This window comes from Colletotrichum jinshuiense, chromosome 9, assembly GCF_051148585.1.
Source record: "Colletotrichum jinshuiense chromosome 9, complete sequence".
Taxonomy (NCBI): Eukaryota; Fungi; Ascomycota; class Sordariomycetes; order Glomerellales; family Glomerellaceae; genus Colletotrichum; species Colletotrichum jinshuiense.
Window position 1 is genome coordinate 1,493,668 of NC_139316.1, and position 15,720 is coordinate 1,509,387.

Consider the following 15,720-nt stretch of genomic DNA (forward strand, 5'->3'; position numbering starts at 1 on the left):
TCAGCTGCCCCTTTCAACCACGTACGCGTCTCACTGGCTGGATAGCTCGCACTTGCCCCATAAGACTGTCATCCCCTCCCCGACGGCAGGATTTTCGAACCTCCCCACGACCTTCATCTCTAACCATTTACCTTGCCCGCTCTCTCTCTCGCTTTGGCCCCGTTCCGGCTCTTCTCTTGTTCATCTGAGCTTAACTAGTGCCAAGTGCTGCCAACAGCTCATGATCTGTTTGATTGCCGGTGAAGAGGTGACGCCATAAAACAACTTTCGGGTTTGCCCCACTCTGCAGAACAAAGACAACAAATATCGCCTCGGCTTCATCGCCATCTCGCCCTACAATATGCCGCCCCGGAAGGGCAGTCCCAAGGTGAAGACAGGGTGTCGGACATGCAAGTGGGTTACTTCTCTTGTGCCGAAAACTCTACCTTATCTACCTGGCTGACCCAAGAGACTAGGGCTCGCAAGGTCAAGTGCGACGAGACCAAGCCCAAATGCACGCGATGCACAACGAGCGGCCGCCAGTGTGCTGGCTACGAGCCGATACTCGAAAACGGCTTGGCATGGTATCGCCCCCAGCAGCTCACCGCTCATGACCAGCGGGAGGGGAGAGCGTTCCAGTTCTTCTCCCATATGGTCGGGCCCGTCCTGTCGGGCCCGATGGACACTTACTTTTGGACCCATCTGGTCATTCAATTCAGTCATTTCGAGCCCGCCGTGCGCCACGCGGTGCTGGCAGTCAGCTCGCTGTACGAAGATTTCCACGGCGGCGCCCGCGTCACGCGGCAAAAGCCCGGCAACAACTTCGCGCTGAGGCACTACGGTGCGGCAATCCAGCGTATCAAGTCCGCAGATGACGAGCAGCTTGTGCTGCTGGTGTGCATTCTCTTCATCTGCATCGAGTATCTGCAGGGCGACGTCGAGGCCGCGCTACGGCACTGTAAGCATGGCATCACGATCCTCAACAGGGTGGGATGCTCATCATGGGCGCGCGATTACTTGATGCCAATCTTCCGGCGCCTAAGTTTCATATCGTTTTTCCTGGGGCGGAAACCGCCCCCGAGCGCAGCTGTGCCAGGCTTAATTGGCTTCGAAACCCCGATGCCCACGAAATTCAGCAGTGTTGTCGAAGCACAAGGCTCGATCGACGAATTGACGGTACATGCGGTCAAACTTGTATCTACCGGAGGTACTTCCCTGGAGGAACAACAAGACCTCGAAAAACGACTGCAGGAGTTCCACTCGAGACTGATCGATTTTGACGCGACCATCCCTCCTTCGGAATCCACACAAAAGGCTGCCATCTGCAGCATGATGATGAAGTTCGAGATGACGCAGATACAGATTGGCACGATCAACGGTACAGAAGAGACGAGGTTCGACGAGCAAATGCACAGATTCCGCGCCATTGTAGCCTTAGCACGTCGCGCATCGGAGTTAAAAAAGGCATTCCCCGACGACCGTCCGCAAGCCAGCTTCACATTCGAGAGCGGGTATCTGTCGATACTAGCCTTCGTCTCCAACAAATGCCGAGACCTCCAGGTCCGGCTAGAGTGTTTGTCCCTGATGGTCGAGCTCGCAGCGCCCAAAGAAGGCCTCGTGGACGTTGGCACGCTCTACAGGGTCGGACGGCGCAATGTCGAGATCGAGCACGAGATTTCATTAGACGACGGCACATTGGAGAGCAACCCGGCGGCATTAGCCAAGTTCTCCTTTCCGCCAGAGGAGAAGAGAACATTTGCGGCGCCGATAGACCACGAACTTGACGTGATAAAGAATGAGGACGGAACAGTCACATATCGAAGGACTATAAGATTCCTGCGCAGGCTTGCTGAAGGGGGCGTACATACTCAGCAGGAGTACATCACGGACCGAAAACCAGGCCAGGTACTGCCCAACGTGCCGAGCATCAGGTGTTCGAAGCCTATGTAAACCCCCAAATAATAATGAGATATCCCTTTTTACTTCCTTGGCAAGCATGGCTTCTGCACAACCAGGAATTTAGACGTGCATGCGTTGTGGGATTCGGCAGCTTCCACCGACTCATCGTGCATCGCCCCCTGGGGATCCATAACTGGCACAAGTCTAAATTCAGATGACCCCATTCCTGGTGATATATATGAAGGCCCCCATGGCATTTTTTCCAAGACCAATTCTAGAAGTATCCACCAGCATTTGCTTCCTGGAAAGTCGCCGTCTTGTCATGAATCATGTTTCTGCGAAACGACCAGCCGCGTGGCAGACCGAAGTTTTCGGCCGAGCGCCGCACACTCGGACGTCGACTTCGGGCGAGCGACTCCTGATGAGAAATCCGAGGACTATAACACCCAGAGCACCTTCCTAGAACATGGACGCGAATTGTTACCAGCCTCCCTGCTGCAATGCCGTCCCCCGGACGCCGCTTGGCACAAGTGGCGGCGGTGGGGCTGGTCCGATGGGGCTTGCGCAGCTCCCGCGTCACTCGCCCCGTATCCACTGTGGGGCTAGTCCGAGGAGTATTAAACCTAGCCCGTCCCCGGCTCGCTTTTGGCCCGCAGTGCGCCGCAGTCGCCTATCGACAAAGCGCCGCCGACGAGGACAACGTCGTAATGCTGTTTCGATCGACGCTCAACACGATGAAATTTCAGGGACTGCGTGAATGGAGAAACTGCATTGCACGGCGGCGAGACCGGTCGCACTGCCCGGTGAATAGATGAATGCGGCGGCCAACGGTGATGTTTATAACATGGCGCGTTTCCTCCTCCCAACAGGAAGTTGTAGAGCATCATCACCAACGCCTCTCCTTCGCTTTCACAATCATTACCTTCTTCCTTGAGGGGGGAACTTGTCAATCGTTTACCTAGGACTCCAACATGCCCTCTCCCTACTGGGCCCTCGCGGCTGCCCTCGCGCCGGGCATTGTCCACGCCGCAACCCTCGCCGACGTCTGCACGTCCGCGCACGCCCAAGATGCCCTCCCGGCGTCCGGCTTCATCCCCGGAATCACCATCGACGCGACCTCCGTAGAGGCCACCATTGTCAGCAACGCCTCCGTCAGCTCCGAGTGGTACCCCACCAGCACCATCGAATACTGCAATGTCACCTTCGCCTACTCCCACGACGGCCTCGCCGACGACAAGGTTCACGTAACCTACTGGGTGCCCTCCCCCGACAAGTTCCAGAACCGCTACGTCTCGACCGGCGGCGGCGGCCTCGCCATCAACTCCCAGAGCCAGTACATCCCGACCGGCATCATCGTCGGCGCCGTGTCCGGCATCACCGACGGCGGTTTCGGCTCCTTCACCACCCAGTGGGACGCCGTCTTCCTCGCCGCCAACGGCACCGTCAACTGGCAGTCGGTCTACATGTTCGGATACCAGGCCCACAACGAGCTGGCCACGCTCGGCAAGGAGTTCGCCAAGAAGTTCTACAGCGTCGCCGACGACCAGAAGGTCTACTCGTACTACCAGGGCTGCTCCGAGGGCGGCCGCGAGGGATGGAGCCAGGCCCAGCGCTTCGCCGACCAGTTCGACGGCCTCGCCATCGGCGCCCCCGCCTTCCGCTACGGACAGCAGCAGGTGAACCATCTGACCGCCAACGTCATGGAGCAGACGGCCAACTACTTCCCCCCCTCGTGCGAGTTTGAGAAGATCCTCAACCTGACCATCGCCGCCTGCGACCCCCTCGACGGCAAGACCGACGGCGTCGTCGCGCGATCGGACCTCTGCAAGGCCACCTTCGACTTCAACAGCACCGTCGGACAGCCGTACTCGTGCGCGGCAAAGGCCGGAAGCGGCGGCCCCGGAGGCTTCGGCGCCCTCTCGCGCCGCCAGATGCCCACCAACCCGACCCCCGCCCAGAACGGCACCGTCACGGCCGAGGCCGCCGCCCTGGTCGCCCAGTACTACGACGGCCTCATCGACTCCGAGGGCAAGAGGGTCTACCTCAGCTACCAACCCGGCTCCGCTTTCACCGACGCCTCCACGGCCTACGACGAGACGACCGGAACCTGGGGCCTGAGCATCTCTGGCCTCGGCGGCGAGTGGGTCGCCCGCTACCTCCAGCTCCGCGACACCAGCTCGCTCGAGTCCCTGACCAACGTCACCGCCGACACCCTCCGCGACTGGATGCTCTACGGCATGAACAAGTACGCCGACTCCCTACAGACGACGTACCCGGACCTCAGCGGCATCCAGTCCGCCGGCGGCAAGATCCTCCACGTGCACGGCGAGCAGGACGACTCCATCCCCGCCGGCTCGTCGGTGCACTACTACGAGTCCGTCCGCAGCACCATGTTCCCCGGCCAGGCCCTCAACGAGAGCACCGCCGCCCTCGACGAGTTCTACCGCCTGTACCTGGTCCCCGGCGGCGCCCACTGCGGCTCCAACACGAACCAGCCCGACGGCGGCTGGCCCCAGACCACCCTGCAGACCGTCATCGACTGGGTCGAGAACGGCAACGCCCCCGCCACCCTGAATAACACCGGCGTCGGCATTGACACCCTCTGCCGCTGGCCCCTGCGCCCCCTGTGGTCCGACGAGGGCGCCTCGTTCGACTGCGTCTACGACCAGGCTTCGTACGACAGCTGGCAGTACACCTTTGACGCCTTCAAGATGCCGGTCTACTAGAAGAGCGTCTGTCTGTCTCGGGAATTCGTTCATGGGCCGCTTGTCTTGGTCTTGGAAAATAGATGACAGCTGCGCTAAGGACGAAGAGGACGAGAAACAGTTATTGCACAGTGTACCATATTCTTGTACATATATCCAAACCAAAAAAGTCTTCGCTGTACAAAAAATACAAAATACCCATGACAATTCATCCAATATGATCCTTTCTGCATTGTATAAATACTTGAAGCTTTTATGCCAGTGTGATAATGCGGGAGTAGTCCCTGATATTTACTTTTTTGTATAACATAACCCTGACAGCTGGTCGTAAGCCAAGATGGGAGCGGCTGCTCATACGATCCGTTAAACAGTCATCTCTTTTGTAGCAAGCCCCCCAACTATAGGAAATGGTCAGAGAATCGAGTACTATGATAGGTGGTAGCCCCTTACACCAAAAGCCAACACTCTACCACTGGATCCTGCCGACGCGCACCCAAAGCCACGGGTTTTGAAGGAGACTAACGTGTTGGTCAAGCCTGGCCGCGTCTTTCTTTCTCGCGCGTAACTATAACTCTCCACGAGTGCCTTGGTTACTTGACGATCTCGTCGAATGGTGGTGCTTTCGAGTGATGCCCAAGGTGAGTAATGGGTAGGTAAGCATCAGCAGTCGACAGAGATCGGGAAACAGAAAACTAAAATTACGATTAACGCGGCGCCTATATTAAAGTACGTTTCTTCTCTATGCAAATCATAATCGCTAGTCCATTTCTATACATAGCCAAACTCCTTGTCCAGCTCTTGCGCCAGGGTGATGGAGCCATTCAGAATCCATTCCATGTCCGAGTTTAGTAGCTTCGCATTCTGTCCAACCATGCAGCTCATGTGTGTTCGCTCGGCGCCCTTCTCCCATTCTCCACCGACCAACACATGCGTCGGAAGACCAAATTCCTTAGGGTCAACCTTTTTATTTTTTAACAACCCTCCGTTGTACCAGATGAGTTCGTCCCTGATATCCACATGTGCAATCACAAAGCTGCAGATTCGTTGAGCAGTGTCACCAACCTTCTCCTTGAACCAACCGGCCATAGCGCCATAATACTTTTCAAAAGCATAGCTTGATCCGCTGAGCTCAAAACCGAACCACCAAGTCTCCTTATCACCATACGTCAGCTTGTAGGTGACCTCCTCACGCACCTCGTAGGTGTTCTGCCACGCTACGTGGAGAAGACCCATCAACACGTCCAGACGTGACTTGTTGATAACAACGACCCCCGAGTCTCCCTCCTCAGCATAGTCCTCAGTCCAGACAAGTGACTTATTCAGAGCAGCGCTAGGGTTGTGAATTTGGGATCTCCACCACTCATGACGCTCAGCGAAGGCGTGTTGCCAAAGCAAGCGATCGTGAAAGAGGAGAGCGCCAGTCGATTCGTAAGAGGGGTCCAGGAACAGTGTCTCAGGAAGTTGGACAAAAACAGAGTCGGCATCGGAGAGGAGGACCTCCTCAAAAGGCGCATAGAGGGCCGCGAAGGCTTTGATAGCCCAGCCACCCTTGGTGAGTTGCACCGTCGTGTCGTCAATGATGCTGAGGATGTCCAGGAACTGGACTTCACTGAATCGGGAGTGCAGTTTTGCGCGGTCTTCTGGCGGGAGGTCTTCATCTCCGGCATAGATGATCTGAATCGTCATATTGCTGTGCAGGACCTCCTGGAGCGAGCCGATGAGGTGTGTCGCGTATCTCATCGTTCCCTTGCCTGTGGGGATCACGAACCCGCGCGACCCCGGTACAATCGATGAACGCAAGTCTGAAAAGGGTGTCTTGCTATCTGGACGCTTCGGCGACTTCTGGATAAAGGGAAAGAAAGACCCAATCGCGCTTTCCACCGTTTCGAGGAGGACTTGGGTGTTTGCTGACGGAGGGGCGTTGTCGATGAATTCCACCCATTTTCGGGCAGCTATGACCCGCTGACCAAGGTCATAGAATTTGTCTTTGTAGGGCGGTTGTATGGGGTCTTCAATCAATGACTTGGCCTGCCTGATGATAGACTCGGCCTTTTTCTGCCATACCTCCGGGGTGTCTTCTGTGGGCTTCTTGGTATGTTGAGAATGAGATGGCGGTTGCGCCACATGCAGTGTCGGCGACGTCGGGTGATAAGAAGGAGCAAAAATGGTTAAAGAATACAAGAACATGAGTAAAAGACAGACCGAAAGAGTGACTGTTATTTTCCGTGAGAACGGCATGGCTACGAGGGCAACCATGCTGAAGGGAAAATCGCGAGGCGCGATTGCAAAGTACGGAGATTTGGTGATGAATGTCTCGGATGAGCGCAATATAAGTGAATGTGGAAATTGGGGGGTAGTTCTACTTCACTCCGGCAATCTGGTGCCACAACCCCGGCCGTTTGCTTGTTGTATACGTACACAGGCAAACGTAATTGCGCAAGGGTAGATGGAGGTCCGTCAAAATATCAAGTAGGGGTGACCAGAACCAACCAACCAACCAACCAACCAGGCAACCAACCATAGTTCCTCATTCATTGGAAAAGGCGACTGACGATTGTCAGGAGTTGATGAGCAGGAGACTTCAATTGCAGAATGTGTCACTCCATGCGACCCTGACAATCGCATTTTGGGCACAGTGGTGTTTTTCTACAGTATTTCATTTTGATTTCATTTTATTACCGGTATCCTCAATCATCTTGCTAGGGCTCTTACTCAGCAAACTATAGGAGTCGCCGAGGCCCCACCATTTCTCTTCTTTTGTCACATACTTCTTCCAACAAACAAAGCGTTGCGCCAGACAGGGATTCGACAGGGCTGTACGGCGGCTACATGCACCTGCTCACGGCGTTTTTATTACACCCCACTCTGCGGTTCAGATGCAATCACCTCACCCAGCTGCTCATCCTAAAGTTGCTGCTCTTGAGCTGGTAAAATGGTGCCTGGGGTGAGTGAGCAAGTGGTGAGCAGGGATACCATTGTTACTGCAAGCGCCAGTGCTTCTTCCCTTCGTCTGGTGTGCTAATATTCTATGTAGCAGACCGACCCTCCTCCAAGCCCAAAACTTCTGACACCAATGCTCTCATCTCGGAAGCAATGGGGATTTTATCCAGGCTATCGCGGCTGGCCCAAGTTCCCATCGAGTGCTCCTCTTCGTTGACCTGAAAGTCCGTCCCTTGCAGTGTGACAACGTAGCTCAGCTGTAGGGCGCGACGCTTGACGATTTCGTCTTCCCCGGTAGGCGTCTTTTCCAGCTTCTCGGTGGTGTACATCATGCGGGATAACGAAGCTGTGACGTCCAATACCGCCAACTGCGTCTCTTCGGCAACTTCTCGTATGATAGCATCGCGAACTGTAAGATCCATCGCATCCACCTTGCCTCCGGGTATCTCAAAGACGTTCGGGTAGTACTTCTCATTGGGGTTTCGTTTGAGAAGAAGGATACTGGGACCTGAAGCGTCATGTCGCATGATGGCGGCACCAACCGTCACCTTATCGACTTGGGGGGAACCGCTTGAGGACATGTGTAGTCGAACCTCATCGCGCGACATGGACAGAAACTCCATGGCCAGTTCTTCGGTAGTTTCGGTCAACGAGGGTTCAAAGTGAGTGGTGATCGGATGAGGAAGAGGAAGGGTAGGGGAGGAAAGAAAAGTGACACAAGAAAAGTCCTTATGCGACAGGGATTTTAAAGGTTCAGTCATCTGAACATTTTTTCTTTCCATATCTGGACTTACCGCCAAGGGGCCAAGTATTGGGCACGACCAAATAGCCCTCGTCCTCTCTGCGACGGTACGTATAAATGTGAGTCACATCTGGTCAGCTCACTGTATGGGCCTGGTGCATCGCTGATATGGCAGAGAGCATTGGCGTACTGGGCACTCCTACCAATATATCGCATGCCTGTTCCAAATCTACCAGGAGTCCATTTGTGAGCAACACGCCAGTAGTAGATAGACGTTATTACTGCTTCAATTTCAACGTCTCTCGCCTAGCTACCTGACAAGCCACTTGGCAATCTATTCTTCCAAGTGAAGTAGATAACTTAACACTTATGTTGAAAGATACGTATTTTAGCTCCCTAGTCCCTCGGGGGATACAAAACATTTCCTGACTGAAAGTCTGGGTGTTGCCCTCAAGGGACGTACTGATTAACACCTAAGTCGTCAGCGCTGACTTCAGCAACAAAGTCAATTTAGTCTTGTAATTCGTTATTCCATCCTTTAATGGGAACTTGTCACCTTGGTTTATCAATTGAAGTCATTCCCACTAGATGTAAAAGCCCCTGCCCCCCCTATCAGCCAGCTCCTTAGGTAAAATGCACTTGCGAAACTGATAGCCAAGCAGCAGGATCAAGCATACAGATTATACTATGATACCGTCGGAAGGTGCTAATACGGTGTTTCTTTGTTACAATTACCAATATCCTTCTCTATCCTTCATTATCAACTTTTATCATAATATCGTTGTTCCCATCCCCTTGCCTCTATAATACCCTTAGAATGAAGCTGTAATCGCTGAACCACAAGTTTGGCCATATCAGTCATCATACCTCCATACTTTATCCAATGCTTTGATAATCCAAACATCTACAGCATTCCAGGCCCCTTACTCAATCTCTGGAATTTTATCAACAATTTCGCCGGACCGAACGTTCTTCCGCAGTCTGCAGATGGTATTTGGATAGCAAGGATACCCAGAGCCAACTGACCAACCTACTGAGGCTGTTCCCTGCAATCATATCACGTTTGTGGTTTCTGTCCATACACAACGTAACTAGTGTCAAGGTTAGCTCGAGTCCACAGCAGTAAGCTCTCACGACACTCACATTGGCCAGTACGCATGGATCGCCGTATTATTCATGTCATTTCTTACTTCGGCGAGCAACACATCCACGTTCTCCTTGGACCACCCCAATGCGCGCGTAAACACCCCGAGGCTGATGCCCTCCAACCCCATGGTGATGTTTTCGTGCGCCCAAGTACCTTGAATCTGTTAGCCGTCTGGCCAACCCCTCCCTCGGTTTGCCCGCGGAACATTGCAGGTTTCGTCCTTGCCAGGCCGGGGAACTTGCGCAGGGGTAGACGTGCGACTCACCAAGCTCTTTGTGCCAGGGGTGTTTTGCCCACCGGTTCTGCGGCCACTTGAACACAACCTCCTCGACGTTGACGAACCCGGCGTCCCGCATCTGCCTCTTGTAGTCCTTGGCCCCGCCGTACGAGGAGCCCATCTCCCTCGCGCCGTCCAGCGCCATGCGGCTCCACCGGTACAGCGCCGTGTCCTCGCCCAGCGTGCCGTCGTCGCAGGTCACGGGCATGATGTCGGTGGCCTCGATCCAGCCGCCCGGGTTCATGTTTTCGTACGACTGGCGGAACAGCTTGGGGAAGTCGCGGATGCCGGCCGTGTTCATGCGGCAGAAGACGAAGTCGAAGCGCTGCGAGAAGGACCACGGCTCGTCCTCGATGTCCTCGATGTGGAAGTGGGCGTTGGGCGGCACGTACGAGGGCTGGATCGGGCTCAGGTCGACGCCCACGACATGGGACTGCGGGTGCTCGTCGGCGAAGTCGATGGCCCAGATGCCGGTCCCCGTGCCGATGTCCAGGACGCGCTGGGGCGGGTTCTCCTTGGAGAGCGGGGAGAGGTGGAGCCTGTTGTCGAGCGTCAGGCGGAAGAGGTTGTGCTGGAGGTCCAGGCGGTCCATCTCGAGCTCGTCGTTGGGGAAGAAGTAGGCGCCGTCCTTGTAGGCGTGGTAGGTGCGGCCGTTCTCCCGGCGGTAGCGGAGAATGGTGCTGCGGAGGGAGACGGTGGACGGCGGGTGGGCGTCGGCGCCGAGGGTGGAGTCCAGGTCCGTGGCCTCGCTGTCGTAGCCGGTGTCCTCGCTGTCGGACGTTGCGACCGGCGAGGCGTTGGGTGGCTGGTCGGGTCCGGAAAAGGCATGGTTTACGGGCGTTTCTGGCGCCGACATTGTGCGGGTTTTCGGTCGTCAGATTGAAGAAAGAATCCGGCACTGGCGAATTTTTATTTTGTCGTCCCCCTTTCCCTACCTTCCCTTCCTTTTTTGTTGTTTTTTCCTCTTTTCTTTTTCTTTTTTTCTGTGGAGAAAAAGGGAATGCGGGAGGGAAAGAAAAAGACGAAATTCGCGGGGGTGAGGTGACGATGGGACCCCGGGGAGCCGCAAGCGACCATTACGGTGTCATTTTCGTTAATGCTAAATAAAAAGCCCGCACCAAACGGGGGCCGGCAGAAAGTGGAATCATGGGGGGCGGGTGTGTCTAGGTTGGAAACACCCAACGCAGTTTGATATTTCGCGAGGAGCCACCAACAGAGACCAGGATCCGAAACCTCCCCATCGAGGTAGACCTGGCAAAAGAAACAACCCTGCATGTTGGCACTGAGTGCACGCAGAGATCATCGAGGCGACCGTTGGTCCATGGACGAAAGACGGCGGAGGAAATTGATGCTAAAATCCCACAACCTTTGTTTTCACTCGCCCTCGGCCAATCGGCCGTCGGTTGGTTGGACAGAGTCGAATGATCCCGGACGACGACTCCGCCGGAATCGGGCAAGGCGTCCTGCGGGATCGCGGCGTAGCACTTCGGAGTGGAACGCAGCCCCTCTTTGTGTGATTCGGGTAATTGATTCGTGGGGCGGCATCTGCCAGGCGGGAGATTGTCGTGGCCAGGAAACGATGACCGGGTTGCTGGGCGGAGGTGCTCCGGCGCAAGCAAGGTGGTGGAACAAGAACGTCTCCGCAGCCTGACAACGGCAACCTGGTTCAGTCTTCTACAATGATCCGATCCACAGTGGAAAGGTTCTCAACGACGAAGAACCTAGTAACATGTCAAATAAACGGGACAGATGCGCTGTGGGAACCAAATATGATCAAATGATGCATGAGAACCTCCCCTCCCCATGTCCCACCATCTATACCCGGCCAGGCACATTGGAAGCAGCGGCGAGATTTATGCGTGCTTCTGCCACCCGGCTTCAACAATGACAAAGAAATCAGACTGCTCGATTTAGATCCAAGCCTGCTCTAACGCGGAACGCCTCTTGGGTATATATTCTCTACTTTTCCAGGACGGGAGACCAGTCGTTCTTCTTTGCCCACTCTTCCCACGATGTCATGGGGCATTCGATGCCGGCCTGTATCAGTTAGCTCCAAATTCTCGAGCCATTACCGCGCTTCCCGAGTGCGCCTTACCTTTACGAGGTCTGCTGCAGTCAGCAGATCCATGCCGCCGCCGTAGCCGGGGTCCGACGAGTACGAAAACATGTACGCGACCTCGATGCCGGTATCGCGCTCTCCAGTGGCCTCGATCATCTCCTCGGGAGTGATTTGCTTGTAGTTGGCCTTCACTCCCGTCACCTTGGCCCATGTCTCGAGGAACTGGGGCCAGGTGCAGGTCGTTCCTTCCGCCATATACGCCTTTCCCGGGGGCATTTGGGAGACGGCATAGGTGAAGTTGCCCATGTCTCCGAGGGGGTCGAAGTGAGGAATGGGTGTGTGGGGGGAGGTGGTGAAGGCCATGGTGAACGTGCCATCGGCGTTCTGGTCACACACGTCAGCCAATGAGGACTGGTTAGGATCGAGGGAACCGACGCACCTTTCCGAAATACGAGTTGGGGAGGATGTTATAGCTCGTATAGAAGAAGCCCGTGTGGATGCACGACATCTTGGCCGCCAGCGCGGGATACTTCTCATTCACGTAGCCGGGGAAGACGTCGGCCTTGGCATCGAAGTGGTACAGCTCCTTGAACCTCCCGCCGCTGCACTTCTCCGCCTGGCTCAGCGTCGAGACGAGGAAGCCGTTCTCGTCGAGCGAGTCCACCGTCGCGGCCGCGGCGTCGGCAATGTTGCGGCCCTGGCGGTACTCGACGTCGTAGGCGTACTTTCGGCACGAGACGCCCTGCTCCTGGGCCGCCGCGCGGCAGTCCGGGCGGAAGAAGGGCTCCCAGTAGTTGGTGACGCTGAAGATGGCGTTGGCGCCCCGGAAGGCCTCCTTCAGAGACGTGACGTCGTCGAGGTCGGCGCTGACTACTTCGGCGCCATCGGCAGCTAGCGTCACGGCGGCGGCTGACGAGACGTTACGAGTAAGGGCGCGGACGCCGTAGCCCGCTGCCAGGAAGCGGCGGGCGACGGAGCCGCCTTGGTTACCCGTGGCGCCGACGACGGCGATGACCTTTTGGGGCATATTTTTTGGGGGGGAGGGGGGTTGGTGTGTGAGGAGGGGGCGGTGAGGGGTGAGATTGTAGAGCGTGGTGGTGGGACGATTGGCGGGGTTGCCCGGTATGAATGAGCAGACTTGAGCTGGTTATCCAGTGATAAGGCCGAGTGAAAACTTCAAGGTCTCTTTCTTCGTTGCTCGTGCTCCAGGATTGCAAAGGGACGTGCTACGCAGGCTGTTTAACGAGAATGAGGACATCAATTGATGAAAAAAGGGAGCTGCTCACAACTGTCGTTGAGAGAAAATCGGTGACCCCTCCATTGCGGCCCCCTCCCCGCCGCTTCGAGACAAGCCCAAGCCTCGAGTAGTGTATTTAGCCTTAGCGACGCACCGTAATAAGGTGATATCGGAGTGATACGAGTGGGGTCAGCTTCTCCGCCGGCCATTGGCACACCTGCGTCGTTCAAACCTTGCGGTCCTTTCCACTCATGGCCTTGGTGATCGGGAGCGGATCCCCTGGTGGGTTTAGCAGCTGGTGGTGAAGGGTCGGGACGTACGGGGGCGGCACGGACGTTGCGCTCGAAGCGGAATAGGTGCGTCCTGCGGGTTATTATGCAAGGGTTTTCCCGGATTCATTTCAGCTGATGCCCGGGTGATCCGCACATCCCTCATTTCCATCCATAGTGTTCGCCCTATGTACCCAGGAGCACCACGTGGGCTGACGGCACATTTACTTTTTCAGCCTTAAGTTGCTACCACCTTCCGTCTTTTTAGTTCCCATCCTGACGGGAAACAAACACCGAAGCATAAGCATATCTGAAACGGGATTCTCGCTTTACCGACAGGCAGATGGCTGCTGGTGCTGATTCCGCTCCTCACCCAATGACGTCGGCTCCAACTGCCGGCGGTTCCAGTACCGCGGACTCGGGTCACGTCTCGGGAGGGCCCCTTAGCGCCGAGCCAACCCAAACACAAACTCCTACTACTGCCGCGACCGTGGCACCGGCGACGACGCCGCCGCGCACTGCGGCTCCGACAAGTATCCAGTTTCTTCTTAACCCGACCGAAGATGAGACGGTAGCACCGCTGCAGGTAGATGTAAGATGCTCTCGCATAGCCTCCCCCTCCCCCCCTCCTGCAAGACTAGAGGTTGCATACTAACACCGCCTTGTCCTACCCCGACAGACCGACCTTGCCAACCCTGCCGACGTTGACTCAGCTTACGGGTCGGACGGTGGCACTGCTTATACCGGCTCCATCTCCTCTTCCATCTTCCACTATCAATACGAGAACGGCCGTCGATATCATGCTTACCGCGAGGGCCAGTATGTCCTACCCAACGACGACCAGGAGCAGGAGCGCCTGGACCTGCAGCACCACATCTGGCGCCTCCTTCTGGGGGGCCAGCTCTACACTGCGCCGCTGCCTATGCCCGAAGATGACGACGCCGCCGAGCTGAGGATATTGGACCTCGGCACGGGGACGGGCATATGGGCCATCGACATGGCCGACGAGTTCCCCACCGCCAACGTCTACGGCGTCGACCTCTCCCCCATACAGCCCGAGTGGGTGCCGACCAACTGCAAGTTCCACGTCGACGACTACGAGGACGAGTGGACGTACCGCGAGGAGGAGCAGTTCGACTACATCCACGGCCGCGCGCTGAGCGGCACGTCGTCCGACTGGGCGCGGTTCTACGGCCGGGTGATGGGCGGGCTGAAGCCCGGCGGGTGGGTCGAGATGCAGGAGTACGACGCGTGGATATTCAGCGACGACGACAGCTTCGAGCGCGCGGCGTGGACCAAGGAGTGGGTCACCAAGCTGGACGAGGCGAGCCTGACGTACGGGAAGCAGATCAACGTCGCGAGGCACCACAAGCAGTGGATGATTGACGCTGGCTTCGAGGACGTGCAGGAGCTCGTATACAGGGTAAGTCCCCCGTACATCCAGGAAGTGTCCCTTCTGTGGAAATGACTTGCGGCAGGGTGCTGACATTGTACCAGATACCCATCGGACCTTGGGCAAAGGATCCCGCTCTCAAGGAGCTTGGCCGCTGCGAGCTGGTCCACATGCAGATGTCGGTCGACTCTCACACGCCGGCACTCTTCACCCGAGTGTTGAATTTCACCCAGGACCAGGCCAGGGTGCTTATGGAGGGGGTGAAGCGAGAGTTCAGGAGCAAGGACTACCGGCTCATTACAAGCTATCGATTCGTCACTGGGAGGAAACCAATGGCATAATGAGATTGACTGACGGCCTAATGATGACCATTTTCTTCCTTTTTGAAACCAGTATTGATGAGCGATTGAGGAGTTTGCGGTGCTGTTTGGGTGGTTTAACTTTTACCTTCTCTTGGGGTGCTGATATGGACGAGCATCTCAGGTAATCAAATAACAATTCTTTTTCTATGAAACGGAGCAATGCGCGTTGCTGATGTGTTTTATTGCGTACTTGTCCTTGTTAATAGCCCAGTTCGGGTAACAGTTTCGCATGATTCTCTTCGGGTTACATTCACAGCGTGGTTCCTTTGAAAGCTCCGTCGAGGCTCACCCAGCGACGTTGACCATTTATGTGGCTAAAATTGCCGCTAGCTTATTGGTATTAACTCTAAAAGTTTCGTTATATGAATTACTTTGTACTATAATCAGTATTGTTTTACTTTAGCGCAATTAACAACCTGGACGCTACGGATTGCAAAGACCATATGCTGTTAGTTAGCAATATACGTTATATTAAGCGTAAACAACCGCCTAGCTAGAGCTCTTAGATACTCTCGTCTACACATACATACATGCATACAATACACTAAGACGGCCGTCCTCTTTACGCTCAAGGTCTGTCGAGTACACATCCTGGAAGCTACAGCACGGGCCGTAGTGTATGAGTTTTAGGGCTATTTTACGACCAGAAACGCTTTAAACTCTCTGTAATAAAACACGTTACAGACGACTCAGCCTTCTGAACACGTAGTA

The 15,720-nt window shown here is 55.5% G+C and overlaps 7 protein-coding genes across 7 annotated transcripts; 3 read left to right on the forward strand and 4 right to left on the reverse strand.

Moving 5' to 3' along the window:
- Nucleotides 1–340: 340 nt before the first annotated feature.
- Nucleotides 341–1,929, forward strand: EsH8_IX_000425 (Zn(II)2Cys6 transcription factor; the record flags this gene model as incomplete). Its single annotated transcript, XM_083266761.1, has 2 exons — nucleotides 341–393; nucleotides 456–1,929. The coding sequence occupies 2 exons, from the start codon at nucleotides 341–343 to the stop codon at nucleotides 1,927–1,929; spliced, it is 1,527 nt and encodes a 508-aa protein (XP_083130326.1).
- A 920-nt stretch (nucleotides 1,930–2,849) lies between these two features.
- Nucleotides 2,850–4,604, forward strand: EsH8_IX_000426 (uncharacterized protein; the record flags this gene model as incomplete). Its single annotated transcript, XM_083266762.1, has 1 exon — nucleotides 2,850–4,604. The coding sequence occupies one exon, from the start codon at nucleotides 2,850–2,852 to the stop codon at nucleotides 4,602–4,604; it is 1,755 nt and encodes a 584-aa protein (XP_083130327.1).
- A 747-nt stretch (nucleotides 4,605–5,351) lies between these two features.
- Nucleotides 5,352–6,770, reverse strand: EsH8_IX_000427 (uncharacterized protein; the record flags this gene model as incomplete). The annotated part of the gene is made up of 1 exon (XM_083266763.1): nucleotides 5,352–6,770. One exon carries the CDS (start codon nucleotides 6,768–6,770, stop codon nucleotides 5,352–5,354), a length of 1,419 nt encoding a protein of 472 aa, XP_083130328.1.
- Nucleotides 6,771–7,609: 839 nt separating this feature from the next.
- Nucleotides 7,610–8,146, reverse strand: EsH8_IX_000428 (NUDIX hydrolase; the record flags this gene model as incomplete). The annotated part of the gene is made up of 1 exon (XM_083266764.1): nucleotides 7,610–8,146. The coding sequence occupies one exon, from the start codon at nucleotides 8,144–8,146 to the stop codon at nucleotides 7,610–7,612; it is 537 nt and encodes a 178-aa protein (XP_083130329.1).
- A 1,176-nt stretch (nucleotides 8,147–9,322) lies between these two features.
- Nucleotides 9,323–10,545, reverse strand: EsH8_IX_000429 (S-adenosyl-L-methionine-dependent methyltransferase; the record flags this gene model as incomplete). Its single annotated transcript, XM_083266765.1, has 3 exons — nucleotides 9,323–9,356; nucleotides 9,409–9,565; nucleotides 9,678–10,545. The coding sequence occupies 3 exons, from the start codon at nucleotides 10,543–10,545 to the stop codon at nucleotides 9,323–9,325; spliced, it is 1,059 nt and encodes a 352-aa protein (XP_083130330.1).
- Nucleotides 10,546–11,648: 1,103 nt separating this feature from the next.
- EsH8_IX_000430 (uncharacterized protein) lies at nucleotides 11,649–12,775 on the reverse strand (the record flags this gene model as incomplete). The annotated part of the gene is made up of 3 exons (XM_083266766.1): nucleotides 11,649–11,726; nucleotides 11,785–12,132; nucleotides 12,188–12,775. 3 exons carry the CDS (start codon nucleotides 12,773–12,775, stop codon nucleotides 11,649–11,651), a joined length of 1,014 nt encoding a protein of 337 aa, XP_083130331.1.
- Nucleotides 12,776–13,630: 855 nt separating this feature from the next.
- EsH8_IX_000431 (S-adenosyl-L-methionine-dependent methyltransferase) lies at nucleotides 13,631–14,988 on the forward strand (the record flags this gene model as incomplete). The annotated part of the gene is made up of 3 exons (XM_083266767.1): nucleotides 13,631–13,846; nucleotides 13,934–14,677; nucleotides 14,752–14,988. 3 exons carry the CDS (start codon nucleotides 13,631–13,633, stop codon nucleotides 14,986–14,988), a joined length of 1,197 nt encoding a protein of 398 aa, XP_083130332.1.
- Between the last annotated feature and the right edge of the window lie 732 nt (nucleotides 14,989–15,720).